Source organism: Drosophila teissieri, chromosome 3L (assembly GCF_016746235.2).
Source record: "Drosophila teissieri strain GT53w chromosome 3L, Prin_Dtei_1.1, whole genome shotgun sequence".
NCBI lineage: Eukaryota > Metazoa > Arthropoda > Insecta > Diptera > Drosophilidae > Drosophila > Drosophila teissieri.
The window spans coordinates 13,679,071-13,698,127 of record NC_053031.1 but is presented as its reverse complement, the minus strand read 5'-3'; the positions used below and the strand labels follow the sequence as shown (position 1 = coordinate 13,698,127).

The window sequence follows — 19,057 nt, the reverse complement described above, 5'->3', positions numbered from 1 at the left end:
ACACATGAAAAATTAACACAAAAATTCGAATTTAATTAATTTTAAGTAAAAGAAAACGGATATAGGAAGTTAGAACTAGACGGGACAGAGCAAGCCACTTAGTATGCGACGTGCTTTGAGGGGTAAGTCCAATCCCCAAAGGGTTCGACCAGCCTCACCACAAGCAAAAAATATCATTTTTTATAATATATAAATGAGTACTAATTTTAGAAATATTATAATATGGATTTGTTAGAACTATTGAAGAGAATCAAAGTGAAGAAAGCTAAACAAAAACATTTAAAAGAATTATGAAATACAATATCTACAGCGATCATTTACGTTGGCCTATATTTTCTCTGAGGGAGAAAATTCTTGTAATTGTTTAAATTTCTCAACTTTTTTTAATTCGATACCGTTTGGTTAAAAAGTGTATTAAAAAATCGTAAACGATTTTATAGAATAATAAACAAAATTTTGAATAAAATCAAACAACAACTTTACACTTAAACTTAGCTGCTTTCAACAAAAACAATTACAGGTACTTACAGATATACATGCATATATATATATATATATACATAGAAATATATAATAAAAGGAAGGAAAAATGCAAAAAGTAAAGAAAAACACAAAGGAAAGAAAAGAGAAGGAAATATAAATAGGGCTACTGAAGGAATGGAAAACATAACAAACATTTTGCTATGAAAGTATTACTATAAAAATATATACAAAATAGATATACAAAACAGCAGAAAACTTAAAGTTTTGGCCACTTATTTTCACAACCAGCTCCGAGAACGAAACCGAAACCGATACAGATAATGATTCAGATTCCGATCAAGTTGACCATAGCGCGCCCTAGCCAGACTAAGTAAACTATTTAACACTAAGCATATATTAATTATTATTGATTGTTATTATAAACAAAAATTACCATTAGAATTTTTATCACAGTCAGAAAGGAAGCAAGTATTTTTTAGCGAAACTAGAGAATTTATCACGGCCTATTACATTAATTCAATACTTTTGTTTTGTTTTTCACACTGACATAGGACGACACAATACCCCGCACATCTACACTGAAATCTAACAAAATATTATCGTCAATAAAACAAAAAAAACGTAAAATGAGATCTTTATCCAACAAGTACTCAACTGTCTGTTGAATCGAATCTTTAACAATTTAGCAGCAAAATCTGTACAAAAGCGTGAATAAGAAGAGGAGAAGGACCGATGAGTCAAATCTACAGCTAAATATGCCAAAAAATAAGATTATGGATAGTGAAAGGATAACAGAGAATAGAGAACAGAGAATAGAGAACAGAGGGTGGAGAAAATTAACAATTATTTAGAGTTTGTATAGTGAAAATGATAAGTTTAGAGTCGCCTAGTCTGTGGGTCCTGCAGAGGATTCTTCATCTGCGGGACGTATTTGATACTAAAGATAAAAATTTAAATATTAACAAATACAAATATAAAACTATAAGATATATTAAAATATGGAAAGAAAGAAAATTGTTATCAGAGTTAAAGTTAATTTTGTTACCAGTGCAATAAATAGTTTGGTGCGATACTTATGAGTTCCCTCTCAACCAATTTCAAAACCTTAATTTTAGTCACAGTTTTCATTTCCGTTCTAAAGTATTGCCAATCGGATCACTGAGACAGTATTAGAAATCTGGGCAAATACATAAGTTACGGGCCAGAGTGAGGGGAAATATTATATTCAAAGTCAAATCGATTTAATCCGTTTAATTTATTCCTCTTTTGAATCAGAAAATGTTAAGCCTCGACAGGAGTAATAATGTAAATATAGAAAATGAAACCTAAGGCGGATGAAAGTCCCACACTGAGAGAAACGAATGAAATGGCAGTTATTTAACGACACATGCATACAAGTATAATTATATACATACCTACAAACATACAAGTACATAACATATATGAAAATTATCAAACTGATTTTAGCGCCTATTCAAAAGTAGTTCAGCCAGAGACACTCAAGAATTTTGACAGCTTTGAATTAAAATGCTAAACTAGAATTTTACTTCAGAAAAACTCATCCAAATACACGTACACGAACACGCTACATGTATTTACGATCTTGTATGAATCGATCTAGTCAAATTCAAGTTAATTATTGCATAAAGAAAATTAAACCTTAATGAAGAATAAGAAATTTAAACAACCAAGTCAAACTATTGAGATAATAATAATTTACTATTATTATGTACTATGATTATGATTAACGAATTATGATTTATCTATGTATTGAAAATACGAACACAAGTATTTAAATTAATATATAAAGAATTATTATTATAATTATAATTATTATTATTATATGCTATTATACAAACATTTTTAGATCATATACACTATACTATGAAACATACGGAATCAAGCAAAATAATACATTTTGTGCTAAACTGATTTTGGCAAAATTATGCAAATTATATACCAAGAGGAAGGATACTAAAACCCTAAATTATCGTAACTATTATTTTTAAAGCATAACACACAATAAACTAAACTAAACCAAGAGAAGCAGAACAAATAAAAGAGAAAACAAATTGAAAAACCAAAATACAAAGCAACCAAACTTGTTTTATTTTCTCATTATTTTACGCGTCTGTGACATCCGGCTTTTGATTCATTTCAATTGGCAGATACCAGGACAGACTAGGTCACATACCCCCCTACAAAAAAAGAAAAAAACACACAATCCCAACCCGAAACAGAGGACTGAGAATTTGGCATATTACCCTCCTATCCAATTTGAATATCGTTTACCCATGTTCTCCCTTAAGTTTATTTTGATAAACTAAAAACAAAAACCAAAACACGAAAAGGGCTGTGACACGAACATTTAACAAAAAAATGTGAACAAAATCAAATTTTTTATCGTTTGCGCTTAGTTTTGATTTTAATGATCATTTTAAAGAGCGGTGATAACAAGAAACCACTAAAGCCAAATCAAAATTAAATCGATAAACGAATAAAAATACAATATAAAGGAACAATTAAGTCGCTTAATTCAAATTCGAAATGAAATGTGATGAAAGCAAACAAAAAAACGAGAAACAAGAAAGCTAATTAAATAATTAACAAAAAAAACATGTCGAATTCATATTAAACTTAACGAATAGAAAAGACAATTGTACCTTGAGCATAAAGTGTAAAAATTGGAACTCGTAAAAATTAAAGTATTCCTAGACATAAACCATAGATAACAAGCACATAACTAAAAAAAATGGACAGGTTTCGCCCATCTCGCTTGAGGGGATATGAAAATTGGCACATTTCTTTGCAATTTTTGCCAAAATCCAGTTTAGTGCCAGAAAACATCCTTTAAAGCTACAATCTGCATTTAGCGTCGTCATACTCCGCGTCTTCACTATCTCAAAATTGTACGCACACACACACAAAGCACACAACGAACTCACCACCACATACACACGCATCATATCAAGTACGCGGATATGCGAACCGTAGTCTATAACTTGGTGGTCTTCTCGGCGATTCTCAAATTGTTTAGCTGGCGGCAAGGAGACACGAAATCGAAGGGACCCCATTGGCATTGCATTTCCTCCTGATTTCTTTGAATTCTGTTTCTGAATTCCTTTTTTCGTTTGTAGCCAGCTAAGAGTAGCGCTAAACTAAGAATAAGCATTGTACATTACTAATGAAAATGAAGTCTCTTATCGATGATCGTTCCTTAAACTTAATCTATTATGCGAATAGATTTTGTCCTACGCATAATGTATTTTTATTATACAAAATGCGGAATGTGGCATTCTTATAGAATGTTTATTACTCTATACAAGGCATTACTAATAAAAACTAACTTCTTTATTTATTATATATACTATACACAAATATATTATATATACTAGTTAATGACAAGGTTAGACAAAGTAGTGAATGAAGCTTACGACACTGACACGGAAACAAAAGAACATGAAACAACCAAAAACACTGGAGTCCAAGTTTAGAACTTACTAATCAAAATATATTTAGATACACTTTTCTGCAGGTATTTAAACGGAAGTAAACGTAACAGTAAAAGTAAAACTAAACTAATGCTAACGATAACGATAAATAACGATAGAGACAAGCACTTAACCCCACCATAACCAAGGACTTACCAAAATTGCATACACTAGTTTTCTAACTACACCTACAAGGACACCCAATCAACACGCCAACCAACACACAGACACAGTTACAAGGGCCCAAAAAAGGCAGCAGGACGAGGAATGTAGGTCGATTGATCGATTAATCTATTGATCGATAGGTAGGATGAAAAGGGTAGGGTGCATATCTTTTTGCCAAGCCTAACACATTTTGCCTTTGATATAGTGCATTTTTAGTTTGGTTTTAATAGAGTCATCAGAAGGACATATTGGATACAGGGTAATACATGCAGTTAAATATAAATAGAAACTAAACTTATCATATAACCTATGATCATTTCGTATTGAACCAAAGCATTTGTATTCATTTGTATTATAATTTCCCTCAAAGCTTCCGCACTTTTTTCGATACCATACTTTTAAGCTGGAGACACACTTTTGAAGCTTTGCTTACCAACTAGATTTCGCTTGGATAGGCATAGGGTTAGATCTATAGAGTATCATCAACCATGGGCATAGATGGGAAATGGAAAGGCTATAGTAGCCATAGGAATATAACAAAAACAGCAACAATAATTGGCGGCGCTTGTAAGAAAGCTCAGAAAGTGCATTTAAAATACAACAAAAAGAAGAAGAACAACAAAATATGAAAACAAAATGAAAAGGGAGAAATTGAAACATTTTTAAAAGCAGAAACTAGTCGTACTTATATAGACGATATATTATAATACTATTATTATGACAATTATTACTATTACTATGAACAAAGAAAGATTTATTAGCGAGCTAAGGTCAACCAAGCATTATAAACCAATTTTGCAATTATACAAACCGAATCGGATCGGATGGAATGATATGGGAGGCATACGTGTACGGCTGGAGATATTGGCGTTGAAAAGGCCCAAAAGTTATTTTTTGTAGATAAAACTGTTATCTTTTAGTACTTAGCCAAATGTTAGATCGAGGTACGAGTTGCAGAGATACATACGATGTACGAGTATACATATGTATGTATAACTCATGCAGTTGGCAGCAGGCTAATCGAATAAAACCAAATGGTCAAAGCGAATTTATATTGTATATAGTATAAAGCCCCTCAAACAGAGACCCGAACCAAAGGGTTGAATTATTGCATATTATTGAAAAACAAAAAGAAAAACTAGTTGCTAGTCTAGATTTTAGCATCAACACATCAGATGGACACATATTACACCATGGAATTTTTTGAGTGTAGCTTGAGATGCGTTTCAGAAACTATTTCTCAGATGCAGTACTATAGCTACAGCTTCTTTGTACACTCTATATACTTTCCGTTTAGAAATCCGTCCGTATTTAGCATTATGCAAGCACACAAACACTCACACACACGTAAGCAAAACGGCATGTGGTTTGATTTTGGCAACTTATCCTCACTTTTGAATGATTTGCAATTGCTCCAGACTCAGATTTATGTATGTAATTACATCCGTCTTATACGATCCCAAAACCAAGATCACACAAATACAATTACTTAGCAATGATTGACAACAATCCATTATTTGAGATTTTTGAAGAGCACCTTTAACGAAAACAATAAGAAATTAGCAGCAAAATGTGAATGAGAAACACAAACGAAAACAAAACAAAAGTAAAAACCTAACATTAAAATTAAAAAACTGACATTTTAAATTAAGACAACTTGCACCTAATACTAGTAGCATAAATGTAAAGACAGACAAATGCAGATAAAGATTTCTTATCATTTCATTTAAAGCAAAACCGATTCCGAGACACCCAACACGATTCGTGATCAGTTCCTTTAAAATCTGTCAAAAGGGATTTCAAGTTCGATAGAGAAAACAAACGCAAAACGAGGCGAAATCAAGAATAACAACACATGAATTAAATGTTAAATGTAAAATGGTTTCAGAATCAAAAAGAATAAAATATAAATAGAGGATAAACAGGATCACTGGCCCTGTGAGCCCGGAACAGTTCAAGAGTTTTTCTATAATATTCCATTGAATTAGCTTTGAGTTCCCACATCGAATGCACTTTATACACAGATCGAGCATTTCTCACTTTATACATTCAATTCAATCAAATTCAAAAATTCATCACAATTGATGCGGAAACAAGGGCAGAATCATGCACACACAGCTATAACATGCATACTCACTCCATACAAGTATATTAAATATGACAAAATTTATATTTACACACATCAAATGCCGAACTAACGGGGACGATGCTAAGGATGTAATAGTCAAAAGTAGTTGATCGAAAAACAAAGTGGAGAGGAGCAGAAGTGAAGAACAATTAAGTAAATCATTTATAATAGCAAGAAAAAGGTCTTTATATAACTATTTATAGAAATATACGCTATCTACTATACATATGTGTACATTAAATACAATCTATGAATAATGCAACCAGAATGGCGAAGTGTGTAAAATTGTGCATTCGTTCATTAAAACAAAAGGATGAAAGTAAACACCGAAAAAACAATACAGATATATATCTATATATACTCAATCGGCCTTTTCCGCGATGCATTGCCACGCGGAAATTGGCTGGAAGCCCACAACACAAGTAAATGCTATCGAACAAGAAAACTATTAATTAATTATGGACAAAACTATAAATATTTTAATACTTAAAGCATTATTAACAGAAGTATATTTTAAACATTATTTATGCGACTTACTGCAGGATACAACATAAATAAACCCAGCATAATAATAGATGAGTACATACTACAGTAACAATAACTACCGATCGATTCAAGAAGCCGCCACCATCCTAGACACCCAAACCAAACAGGTTCATTTACGATCAATCTGCTTCAAGACCTAAGATCAGCCATAATGCCATAATCCAATCCGGAGCACACTGATCCAAGCGTAACCAACCAGTAGGAGCAAAGGCAGATTAGTTAGATCCAGAGCGCGGCGAAAGGCTAACAATAAGATGAGATGGATGAGATAGATGAGATCAGATGAGATGAGATGGAGGTATAAATCGTAATAACAGAAATATCAACCACCCTAGTATTAATTAATTATTGCCAGTTTCAAAATATGGGCAAGCAGTGTACATTTTGTTTCGTTTGCCAAACATAAAAATAAATATGAAAATAAAAATGAAAATAAAATTAAAAACTGGGCGTCGCTTATGGGGCGACATAAGCGCATTGATGATAAGTGAGGCGGGGACTTATAGTAAACGAGGAGCAGGAAATTGGATATAGAGAGTCGGAGGAGATTATAAACCATGGTTATAATTACAACAATTAAATTATTATTAATAATAATTATTATACACAAAAACTTATGCAAATGTGTAATAGGTATATAAACAAAGAACAACTGGCAAGTTAAATAAAACAAAACAAAGCAAACAAAAAAATTATGAAAAACTAAAAAAAAATTAACAAAAAAACACAAACCACAAAAAATGCAGAAATATATATTATATATACTTTATAGACATTTAAACATGAAAACAAAAACACAAAAAAGAAAGTAAAAAATAAAGTTGCAAATAATAAACTTTTACCATAAAAATATCATTTAGCCCCATTGTTTCTCTCTCTCTCTCTCTCTGGATTCTGAATCCAGCGATATGGCAGTTCTGGCTTAAAAAAATATTGGCCACCTGGCCGAGTTGGCCAACAGAACGAAAACGAATCTGATTTGAATGGAAATCGCGGATCGAGCGGCAGTTCGCCTTTTCAAGCCAAGCATTTGCCTATGGGCTCGCGTGTTCTAAGCGGCTAGTCAACATAAAATTCAAAATCAAATTCAAAATTTTCATGCGAAAATTATGGCTGAAGTGAAGTGAGTGAGAGTCCCAGGGGAATAGTTGTGTGAACTTGAGACAAGGCCAGACGAAAGACTTGGTCTCTAGAATTCGCAAGTGACATGGTTGTTCACTTGCTTCAAGCCAGGTTAGCAAGCCGCGCGTGGGCGATTGAAGTGGCAGTTATGGCCATAAATACAAATATGTTCGTTCGCGTAAGCAGATATTGACTGCCGCCAGTGTCGCTCAATAAACATGCTAGCAGATAGCAGCAGAAAAAGCAGCAGCAGCTGCTGCAGACTCGCAACTGCCGAATAGATGTGCAATATTCGTAATCCGTAGGTTGGACTCCGCCGCCGCTGGCCGCTCTGGTGGTGATGTAAGCTCCGGTTCTGGGTTGCCAATTACCGCCGACTGCCGTCTAACCGCCGTCTAACCAACTGTAGAATGTAAAGCTTCTGCAGCTCGCGAAAAACTCGCCCACCCACTGCCACTGCCACTGCCAGCGGTACAGCGTCATCATCATCATCATCGCCGGCTGCACAGTGATCTCCGCGAAGTTCGATCTTGCACGCGATGCGAAACAGTCGGCAAACAATCGATCGGGAATGCCATTCTTTGCAGCTTAAAGCGGGTAGGTATTAATAATAATAATTATTATTATGATTGAGTGATCTGTTCAATAAGGGGTCTTATCGTCTTGGCACTGCCAAATGCGTAGCTTGGATAGTGGCTTTTGCATTGTGCTTTGCATTCTGATAATCCGCGTTTCGTCGGCTATCTTCACGTATTTTGCGCAGTGGCGAAAGTAATTAGTGATCAGACCATGACCAAATACCACTGAGTTACCAGCATTCAGTTTGCAAATCATGACAGATCAAAACAATTTATTACAAATAAAACAAACGCAAACCAGCCACTCACAGCAAAGCCGTCATACTTATCTGTATGAGTATTTACATTTATAAAAATTAATATAGAAGATCATTCCGTGTCACTTCATATCAATCATGGTTAGAACTTGCATGTGAGTGTTGTTTTAATGGCACAATTTTGTATACTTTAAAAAAGATTACGTTTGTTTTTAATAATACAACGGGCTTTTATTGGTTTCAAGTAAAACAGATTTTACTATATGCTTTACTTTAATTTTTTAATTCATATATTTATTTATCTATGTATATCAGGGACTGTAGATGCTCAAAAATGTTTAAAACCGTTTTGGAATTCCATATTGACATAATTATGACATGTCATATTTTTAAAATTGATTTATTTATTACCTTCATTTCTCTCTGTGCACCCTCTCCAGTTAGAGCCGAAGATGACCTATATTGCCATGTGCGCAGCCCAAAATAGAGGATCCGCCTCGATCCGTTGTCTATTTCGGGAGGTGTTTTTCATTTCACTTATTTTCCTTTCCCTACCTTACCCGAAAAATCATAATCCGAAAGAGGCGCAGGCGATTCTTAGTTGGCCTAACCCGAAGTAGCCAGGTGCTATAAATAAAATACCATTAAACTGAGCGATCGCATATACGCATGGATGCTAGGAAAGAGAGCTATAAAAAAGTGGGGGCACTGATCGACCAGGGGATACCCTCGACAGCACACTCCCTCTGCAAGGCTGCGGCAGAAACTGAAACAACAACCAATTTGTTTTCACCCTGATCCGTTGATACAATAAACAAGTTGGCGGACAAGCAGCCCATGAATGAAAAACAGCGAAAAATATAATTTCTTTTTTTTTGGTCAGAATTTGTTGCTTCTTTTTGGATGCCACATTCTGCGTAGCGTTGCGGACCTGGCCGAGTGGTGAGGGGTCTTCTATATGGCCGGCAACAAGTTGGATTTTTCTAAAAATGAACACACACGAAATAGCTTCGTCTTTGGCGTTAAATACGGACCACGACATCCATCGGTGTCGAGCAGCGACAACAACGCATCTCCGCCGAAGAGCGGCGGAATTTGATTTGATTTTCACTTGGCCGACCGACCGTCCGCGCTATTTTCCTCTATTGTGTGTGGGGCGTGCTCTCCGCGGCGGTCCATCTAAGGAGCATATTCCGAAGAAGCGATGCTTTCCGCGACTCGGCTTTCCCGCAACTAGTTGCGTTTTGGATGTCAACACGATGTGCACGCGCACAGCGGCGATTCCCGTCGACCAACTGCCACTGGCAGCGTGAAGTGACCTGTGGACCGTGGACCGTGGCGATTTGAAGGTGATCTCAATCACCGGGCATTACCAGGACAGCTTGAGCCAAGACTGAACCGGAGAGGGAACCACACACAGAAGATATTCATTTTTCCAGGGCACCTTACAAAAGTACAAACGATCGAATAGCGAGGTAAATACTAGTTTTCGATCTCTCCTCATTATTCCCAAGTGGAAACCACACATAGCCTTCGCGTCCATTTAGGCCGGGCCTTTAGACCTTTTATGGGCATGCTTTTGGCCCAGGGAATCGAATTTCATGCACAAAAACAACATTTCGGTTTCGGGGCAAAATTCGGCGTGCGTTTGTGTGTGTTCTGCCTGCGAGAGCGCCACTTGCCAGTTCCTCTTGGACATTTAAATAGAATTCCCGTGCTGGCCACCGATCGAGAGAGAAATTTCAGATTGAGCAGCCTCCTCCTCCTCCTCCTACTCCTCTTCCCTCTCCGTCTCCGTCTCCGTGAACGTGCTCCTCTGCCGGCGATCATCAAAATAACAACACAACGTGTTTTTCGTGTTCCTCACATCGCGTATACGCAACGTATTCCTGCGTTTCATATTTACCTTTAACTTCAAACGATTGAAAAGGCGGCTTAGTTAGGATTGGTATATTCCATGTTATTATTACGGAAAAGCGTTAATATATAGTTATCAACATATTTGGTAATTTCACCATTTCCTTTTATTACCGTCGATTTCAGTCAACGGTTCGTATACACAATCCGCTTGGAAATAAAAAGCTTTACAAATCAAAACAATTTAATTAGTAATGAAAATATAAATAGTTTTATAATATATTATTATTCATGGATACTTAACTTATTTTCTCGTACTTCATTTTAGCTGAAATCAGGATCAGCATGCAAGAACTAACAAGGATCTGCGATCTTAACGGAAACGCAGATAGGGCAGAGCTGGGTCCAGTAGCCCCGGCTACCAACAATCTGGACCAGCTGCTACCCAACATAAAACTGGAGCACGATCCGGACCTGGAGTGCTGGCTGCCCACGCCCGAGCACCCACAACTCCGTCTGGATCTGAACAGCACACGGCTGCTGCTGCAGGGCTCCGACGACCCACTGATCTCGCATGGCGCCACCAACGATGCCCACGACGAGGACCATCCCTTCAAGACGCTACTGGCCCGCAAAAGTGCCGGCCACGAGACCCCACACAATGGCACCTGCAGTCCGCTGACCAAGCAGCAGCTGAAGGCCAATCTGCTGATGGGCAGCCGGAAGACGAACCGGCCGCCGCCGCAGGAGCAGCCACCCACAGCACCACCACAAAAGACAGTTAGGCCAGTGCACAGCCAGGGCCAAACCCGATCACGAAAGCGCGGCGATGCGGGCGCCATGAAGCTTCGCTTCCACCACCAAGCTCTGCCCGCGGAGTATGCTGCCCATTACGAGGCCACACAGGGTCGCCAGCCACCAAAACCAGCGCTACCGCCGCCACCTCCTCCGCCGAGTCAGGCTCACGAGAACGTACGCAGTTGGCTGCGGAAGATTGCCGAGATCCAGCGCAGTGCCGAGCGCCAGCAGCAGAAGCAGTCGTCCGCTCCTCGAGCTGGAGCACCAACCTCGCGTTCCTCACCCCTTGCAGCGACGTCAGCGGTGCCGGCCAAGAGTCCAGAGGTAACCAGCGCCTCTAAGCGGAACTCCCTAAAGTACGCCGATCTGCCCTACATGGGTGAGATTACGCTGGATAACTACAAGCCACGTCGTGGTCGAAAGCCCAAGAAGGCGGACATCTGCCACCTGATCTACAAAAACTACGGCACCATTGTTCCAGCATCTGTGCCTGCGATGCCGGTCAGTGCTGCTCCGCCGGCGTCTACCTCCACCATAGCGGTCCCACCTGAGGAGCCGCTGAATCTCTGCCTGCGTGACCAGAGCGGCGATCGCTTCTCCATCTCCAGCGGCGACAGCGAGAAGCCGAGGACTACACCAACTACGACCACTGCGACGACGGATTGCGGCAGCTCCTCCCATCGGACCACACCACTTAGTACGGTTAAACCACTGACCTTGGAGCTGGCAGGCAGCGAGGAACAGCCCATGACAGCAGCCAAGTTGCTCCTCCAGCCAGTTGGTCTGTACTACCAGCAGCTGGTGGAGTCCTGCAGCCTGGGAGGGTTGCCCGTGCCCTTGGAGACCATCGAGAAGGACAACCAGCTGTCCCTTAAGATTCCGATACCAAGCGGCTTCTTTGCCAATGAGACTTCGCCCCTGGCCATGCGGAAGAGAAAGCGGTCAGCTATCTTCATCCCGCCCATGCCCGCCGAGCACTCGTCGAGTCCCTCGAACGAGGTGAGCATCTGCAAGTTTAAGTTCACCGGCGGTGCCAAGCCCACGCTGCAGGAGAAGAAGATGCTCTCGGTGGACGCGGAGGGCAATTACCGGTACTACAACGGCACCGGAGACAAGACCATGCGAGGCTACGAGTTCATCTCCCGGGATCAGCAGCAACAGCTGCAGCACCAACAGCACCAGCAGCAGCAGCAGGGTCAGGGGCAGGAGAAGCTCTATGTGGATATTCCAGCGCCATCGACGGACCTCAGTCCAGAGTTGCTGCACATATCGCCGGAGTCGCCCACCTCAACGCTGATCCTGCCCAGCAGTAACCATCTGGTGACTGCCGTAACGCCACATAGTCCAGCCTCGCAGTGCTCCAGCTCCCAAAGTCCCATGCCCGGAGCAGTGTGTCCCGGACACACGCAAAGCAAGTCCTCGTCAGAGAGCGATCGTAAGCGAAGATCTTCGAGGCGGTCAAAGCAGCGCGAGAAGCTGGAGAAAACCTTCAAGGAGAAAGGCTTTCTCATCCAAACCCAGCAGCTTCAATCCGCCGAAGGGGCTACCTATTGCAAGTTCAGACAACTAAAGAAGTTCACGCGTTACCTTTTCCGCAACTGGAAGGATCACATACCCGAGAGCGATCTGGCCAAGCACCAGAGCGCCTCTCGGGAGGATAGGCTGCCGAGTCTGGAAACCCAAACCGCCAACCAGACGACATAGAGTTCCCCTAAGGACATCCAGGAAACAGCCACACACAGCACTGCCAAAGATTTAAGTTTAAGACCAGCTAATGGCCGGCCCAACTTCGGGCGGCGTTGCCAGTTGAGGATGGAGCACAGCAATCCATGCCGATTCCGTCCACGCGGGCTGTCCAACAACGCGATCAATGATCCTCAGCCACGCTCCTAGTCGTTCATCAGTTTTTCTAGTGCCTAATAAAATGTTATTGTTAACAAATAAACTCAATGTTTAACCATACACAGCAGTAGATAGTGAGTGAGTTATCGTGCACAAGCATTGGAAAACACTTGTTTGGTTGTAAAAGGCATCGTAGTATGTATTTTACAAAATATCCGTCAATACAGTTACGGGTTAGTACAAAAGATAAACTCCAAAATGGGCGATAAGTCTATAGGGGTTATGCTCGCTCTCAAGGTCGTTTCAATGCCATTGCGAATACTTATCGTTATCATCGTTATGCGTTATATGCTTATTTAGAAGATGTCATTGCATCTTGTTTCCAGATTAGCCTAAATGTTAGTTACAGATAATATAAAAAGTTCCAAAATGTTTGCTGGTATGCTTAGGTCGACGAATGAAATTTTGACTCGAATTCATTCGAAAGATGTTTGGAAGATTGGGCGTGCCCGTGATCAGATAAATTCTCACTAATATTGTCAATTTGTGGATTTGGTTGCATAATTGGTTCAGGTGGCAGTTCATTCAGTTTGGGATCCTTGGCCAGGCTTGGGCTTACAACTAAAAAACATATTATTTGCTTTCAATCGATTGTGCGCCTTTCGACTTCGTCATTAGTTCGAACTCATTGAGCTCTCATGCTCCTTAGGCGCGTCGGCCAGATAAGTCTCCGGCACCCTGGCATTCATGGGACACACGTACTCCGTCCAGTCTACGTCACTCTGGCCCTTGGAGCTCTTGCGACGCTTTAACGAAAACTGAGTGCGTTTCACCGGCTTCAGCTTGGCTGTAATGTTTAGCGGTTGGTACCCGGGTGTCGATTCGGCATCTCGCTTGCTCAAGATCACTGGTCGACCGACTAGCTCCTTAAAGTGCATGGCCAGGTGACGACGCAGCAGGGACTTGCTGGGTGGTATCGACAGCAGGTCGGCAAGCAAGTCCGCATTGAAGCGCGGCTCATAAAGCATCAGAGCCCCGTGGACACCAGCACCACGCAGATTGGGCGTGTACTCAGACAAGTCGATGGTCTGCAGCCATCCCATTATGCGATGCGCTGTCCACAGCTCTACGTTGTCCCTGTCAGGAGTGGCTGCGGCCTCATCATCGCTGACCACCTTAATGGAGCGTCGTATGAGACCTTCAGCGTTCCACGACAAACGACGCATGCACAAGATTCCCGCTCGCAAGGAAGCTATGTGCAAACAGGAGCTGACGTGCAATTGGGACAGGTCCTCGAGCGTGAGGCGGTGTAGCATTCGACCGTCGACCTTGGCCTGCATAAAGTAATCCTTATACTGGGGCAAGCCAATGTCATCCAGCCAGCGCAGAACCCATGCCACATCCAAACAAGATGCCTTTAGTGTTAGGTCATCGAATTCCTTTCCAGTTAGGTCATCGATGGCCAACAAGATTTTCTTCCGGTGAAGTGGCATCTTTAGGTTTAGCTCTCGTTCGATGTCGACAGGCGAGGCGGTGAAGAACGACACTGACGGATTGGCCTTCAACCACTTTCTGTGGGCGAAAATTGCATATAGTAACTGGTTTGTCGTTATTATTGATGTCAAACTTACCGGCAATTGTCCTCATAGCAGCTTAGACCCATGTATGCCAACCAATTGCACACCTCCTGCGCTCCCCACGTGCTCCAATGTTTTTCATTCTCACCGAACAACGGCGTCTGGGCACTCCACTCAATTCGACCGCCAGCCGTAGCTCGGGCTCCGCCTCGTCGGAACTCGGGCTCTGCCTGCTCCAAGGCGGTCAGCTCGCAGTTGCTGCTATTGCTGCGCCGCAGCTTGCCGAGTATGTTGCGCAAGCCACGGGCAGATCTTTCCCTCAGCTTTGGTGAGGGTGTGAACTGCGACATGAAACTGGAAGTCATAGCATCCTCCGCTTGATGATTGTCATCAATCAAAATATGTTCGTTCGAGGCGAAGGCCACGTTTCGCTGCTTGCCGCTGCTGTTGGCATTGACGTCTAAGGCACGATTGTTATTGTTGTTCAGCAACTTGCCATGCGATCGTGGCAGGCTGTGGAACTGCGGCTTGATCTGATGCCGCAGTGCAGAGGGCGGCGTCTTGGGGGATCCCATGAAGGCCTTCTGGTTTATATTGCTCAAGCTGCCATAGGGAATATTGGCGGATATGGCGCTACTTCCATCGTTAGCCTGCTCTAAGGCAGTGCGGTGCAGCTTTAGTTCACTTAAGGCACTCATTAGCTCCAGCTTCTGCGTCTCGAGGGCGGAACGAGAGATCATCTGTCGCTGCAGCTGCTCTTCCTTGGTGCACAATTGCTGGCTTTTTTCCGTTATAAGGCCCTCCAGCTCGATGATCTTGTCCGCCTGCTCCGACACCCGTTCCGCCAGCATCTGATACTGCAGGGCTAAGCCCTCCTTATCCCGTTGCAGACGACGCATCCGCTCGTCGGAATCCTGACGGGGGATGTGCGTCTCCAGCCAGTCGCTGATAATTGCCGCCGTAACAGGATCCGGGGCTGGAGCAGCCAGTCCAACCTGAAATGATAAGCCTGTAAGCCCTCTGTGTCTCAACCTTATCTTATTCAGAGTGACTCACCTGTTGCAGGGCGAGAGCCAAAGTCTTAGCTGTTGACAAAACATTGGTGGCCGAAATTAAGTTGCGTTCGCTAAACGTCAGGGAAGACCCTGCTCCGGATATAGATACCGATCCCGCCTGCGTCGCGGTGCTCGATATGAGGCCGTCCATTTGCTGTAGGGCTGCCTCGAGCATTTTGCTGCCCTCTGCCACAGTCGCCATGAAGTCCAAATCAAAGTCTCGCTAATCCCGGGTGATCGATGTGTGGCGTGCTTATTGCGCGACTAGTGCATTGTTATGTAAGCTGGTCAGGCAAGGCTCGTCATTTCGCACTAGTTCGAGGAAAAATGGCATTTATGGTTATTAATTTCAGCACTAATTGGGGAAAACTATCACGAAAATAGAAGCTGCTGCAGCGTTCTGCTTCTTCTTCCCGCACCAGCCCAGCCACTTATCGATAGCCAGCGACAGTTCGATTGTAGGAGCAACAGGCCGATAGTTTTGTGGCTGTTTGCCTATTTACCTTTCATAAGGCAATATACATTTACTCCTTAATATATTTTAGGGTACGTAGAAAAATGTTTAAAAACTTGTAAAAACATCATATAAATATATAAGATATGTGTATATATTATATTTGTGTATATATCTGGGGTACCATACCTGATGCCTACTGTACCAACTAGATGCCATCTCTAACAAGCAGGTGTAGCGGGGGAGTCACGAAGATGTGTCATCTCCAGCCAATGTCACAACAAAACAAACACTAAGGATAAAATAACAAATATCCGAAATGAATCGCTTCGCTTATGTGGAGGCCCGTCTGAGTCCCAATGAGTCCTTCGTCAGCCGCGACAACAAGGTGAAAATATACGATGGCGACCAAAAGGTGAGGAGCTAGTGAATTTGCACAATCCACAACCGGCTGTAACTTGGGGGTTAAATCCTTTCAGACGGACTTCGAAGACGGCGAAGTGGTGCTCACCACACACCGACTGTTTTGGGGTCGCCCTGGAGAGATTGCCCGGGCCGCCGTAACTCTTTGCCTGCCACTCAGCTATGTGATATCCGTCAGCGAGGAGACCACTGCCTCCAACTTCTTTGGCCGCAAGACTCGCATAATCATGCATCTGCATCCGCCAACGTTGGAAAAAGGACCCGGCCCACTGGACACCAGTCGCGCCACCCACATCAAATTGTCCGGAAAGAATGGCCTAAGCGTCGAGTTCCACAGTGCCTTGCGGGAGACTCTGAACGCCCGTGTCTGGGAAATCCTCTTGACCAGCGAGACCATCATCAATGGCGCGGCCAGCGGTCCAACCTCGGAGCCTGCCAACGATAGGCTGGCTCGCATTCAGAAGAGGACAGGCATTGGCGGCATCGAACGGCACTTGGAGGCAAAGGCCAAGGCCACGGATGAGAACATAGCACTGGCCTTTCAGGATCTCAGTGTTCTGATGGCCATGGCCAAGGACATGGTGGGTGTGTCCAAGACAATTAGCAGCAAGATACGCGAGCAGAAAGGAGAAATATCCGACGATGAAACTGTGCGTTTCAAATCCTACCTCATGAGCCTGGGTATCGATGACCCCGTCACGCGGGACAACTTTACCAGCAATTCGGCGTACTTCAGTAGCCTGGCCCGACAGATTTGCGAGATGCTCCTAGATCCCATCGAGGTAAGAAGGCAGTTAAGAAGTTAAACTTTGTATGACACTGCTTTGCACCTTAGGAGCAAGGTGGTATGATGTCCCTAGCTGACGTCTACTGTCGCGTGAACCGCGCTCGTGGACTGGAACTGCTTTCGCCTGAGGACTTGCTGCACGCCTGCGAACAGCTTAGTGGTCCTATACGACTGCGCAGCTTTCCCAGTGGCGCTAGAGTGCTACAACTGGAGTCTCACGATGATGCCCTGATTGCCGTTGACACATTGGAGAAGGTGGAGGCTGCCGAGTCTCTGGCTGTGGAGGAGCTGGCCAAGCAGCTGGGAATCTCACTCCTGCTGGCCAAGGAGCGACTGCTAGTGGCCGAGCGTCTGGGCAAGGTGTGTCGCGACGAGTCCGTGGAGGGACTACGGTTCTATCCCAATCTGCTGCTGGGCCGGGACTAACTTCATAGTGAATGTACTTGTTGTTATGCTTAATAAAGAATTATTACTTTTTATTTAAATATGTCAGGAAGCAGTTTTAGGTAGAAAACCAGGACACATAAACTATGTAACCGATATACAAGATTCTTACCATTTTAAGCTCCATTGAAATGAGAAGACTGAGGTTTAAATTTCATTTCACACTTTATTGATTAACGGAGCTTCTGCTTTGACTTTGTCGGCGCTTCATTATGTTATAATGGTTTTGTCGTAATTACTTTAATTTTTGTTTAGTATTTCTCAAGAGTTATTCGTAATCAGTTTAATGAAAAGTTTCTACAGTCAGGTATTTTGATAAGCAGTTATTGAATTGAAATTACACATTTATATTAATAGTGGTTTTCGTGTTTACATATATAAATATCTTATGCTGCCGCTTAGATTGCTCCGCATTACATTAATAAATCTTTGAATTACGTTTCAATAACCATTTGATCAGACCACACGTATACGAGTATGTCTCATTACCACGCATCTATTTAACTTTCGTACTCAGGTTTTTGGCCAGTTGCTTGCATCGCTGTGCTTGAGTAACATTTTCCCACTTCGTTATGCTTTCAATCATTCATTCGGTTTACGTAGTACCATGTTTTCTATTTCGTTTATTCATCTTAAATCACATTTATTATTTAATATTAACATTGAGTAGTTTATGCTTGAGTGTGTACGGTACGGGTACGGTAGGAAATACGGGTAGTGGTAGTGAGGTTAATTTTTGTTTTTTTATTGCTGATTGAAGAGGTTTATGAAGGTATGAAAGGTTTACTTTAAGTGCTGTGCAGCTGAATCGAACAATGCTAAACAAGTACAGCACTCTAGGCGGTAGTAACACAATAAAATCGTTACTTAAATAAATAATGTGCATCTACAAAAAACTGGCTTAGTTGAAAAACAAATTTGCTTCGTCAAAGCGACACATTTACACATTACTCGACTCGAGTTGGCAACCTTTCCATCCTCCTTCAAGATCCTTCAGCCGCTCCTGTCTCTAGTTTCATTGTACATTGCGCTATTACAAATAAATTGTTT

The 19,057-nt window shown here is 41.9% G+C and overlaps 3 protein-coding genes across 3 annotated transcripts; 2 read left to right on the top strand and 1 right to left on the bottom strand.

Annotated features, from left to right (window-relative positions):
* The first annotated feature begins 10,035 nt into the window (after positions 1–10,035).
* LOC122617307 lies at positions 10,036–13,300 on the top strand. The gene is made up of 2 exons (XM_043793130.1): positions 10,036–10,245; positions 10,956–13,300. Exon 2 carries the CDS (start codon positions 10,973–10,975, stop codon positions 13,127–13,129), a length of 2,157 nt encoding a protein of 718 aa, XP_043649065.1. The 5' UTR covers positions 10,036–10,245; positions 10,956–10,972; the 3' UTR covers positions 13,130–13,300.
* A 162-nt stretch (positions 13,301–13,462) lies between these two features.
* Positions 13,463–16,317, bottom strand: LOC122616265 (liprin-beta-1). The gene is made up of 3 exons (XM_043791664.1): positions 15,901–16,317; positions 14,899–15,839; positions 13,463–14,839 (listed from the first exon to the last, which is right to left on the bottom strand). The coding sequence occupies exons 1-3, from the start codon at positions 16,099–16,101 to the stop codon at positions 13,942–13,944; spliced, it is 2,040 nt and encodes a 679-aa protein (XP_043647599.1). The 5' UTR covers positions 16,102–16,317; the 3' UTR covers positions 13,463–13,941.
* A 270-nt stretch (positions 16,318–16,587) lies between these two features.
* LOC122618339 (vacuolar protein-sorting-associated protein 36) lies at positions 16,588–18,048 on the top strand. The gene is made up of 3 exons (XM_043794719.1): positions 16,588–16,768; positions 16,833–17,558; positions 17,612–18,048. Exons 1-3 carry the CDS (start codon positions 16,673–16,675, stop codon positions 17,987–17,989), a joined length of 1,200 nt encoding a protein of 399 aa, XP_043650654.1. The 5' UTR covers positions 16,588–16,672; the 3' UTR covers positions 17,990–18,048.
* The last annotated feature ends 1,009 nt before the right edge of the window (positions 18,049–19,057 follow it).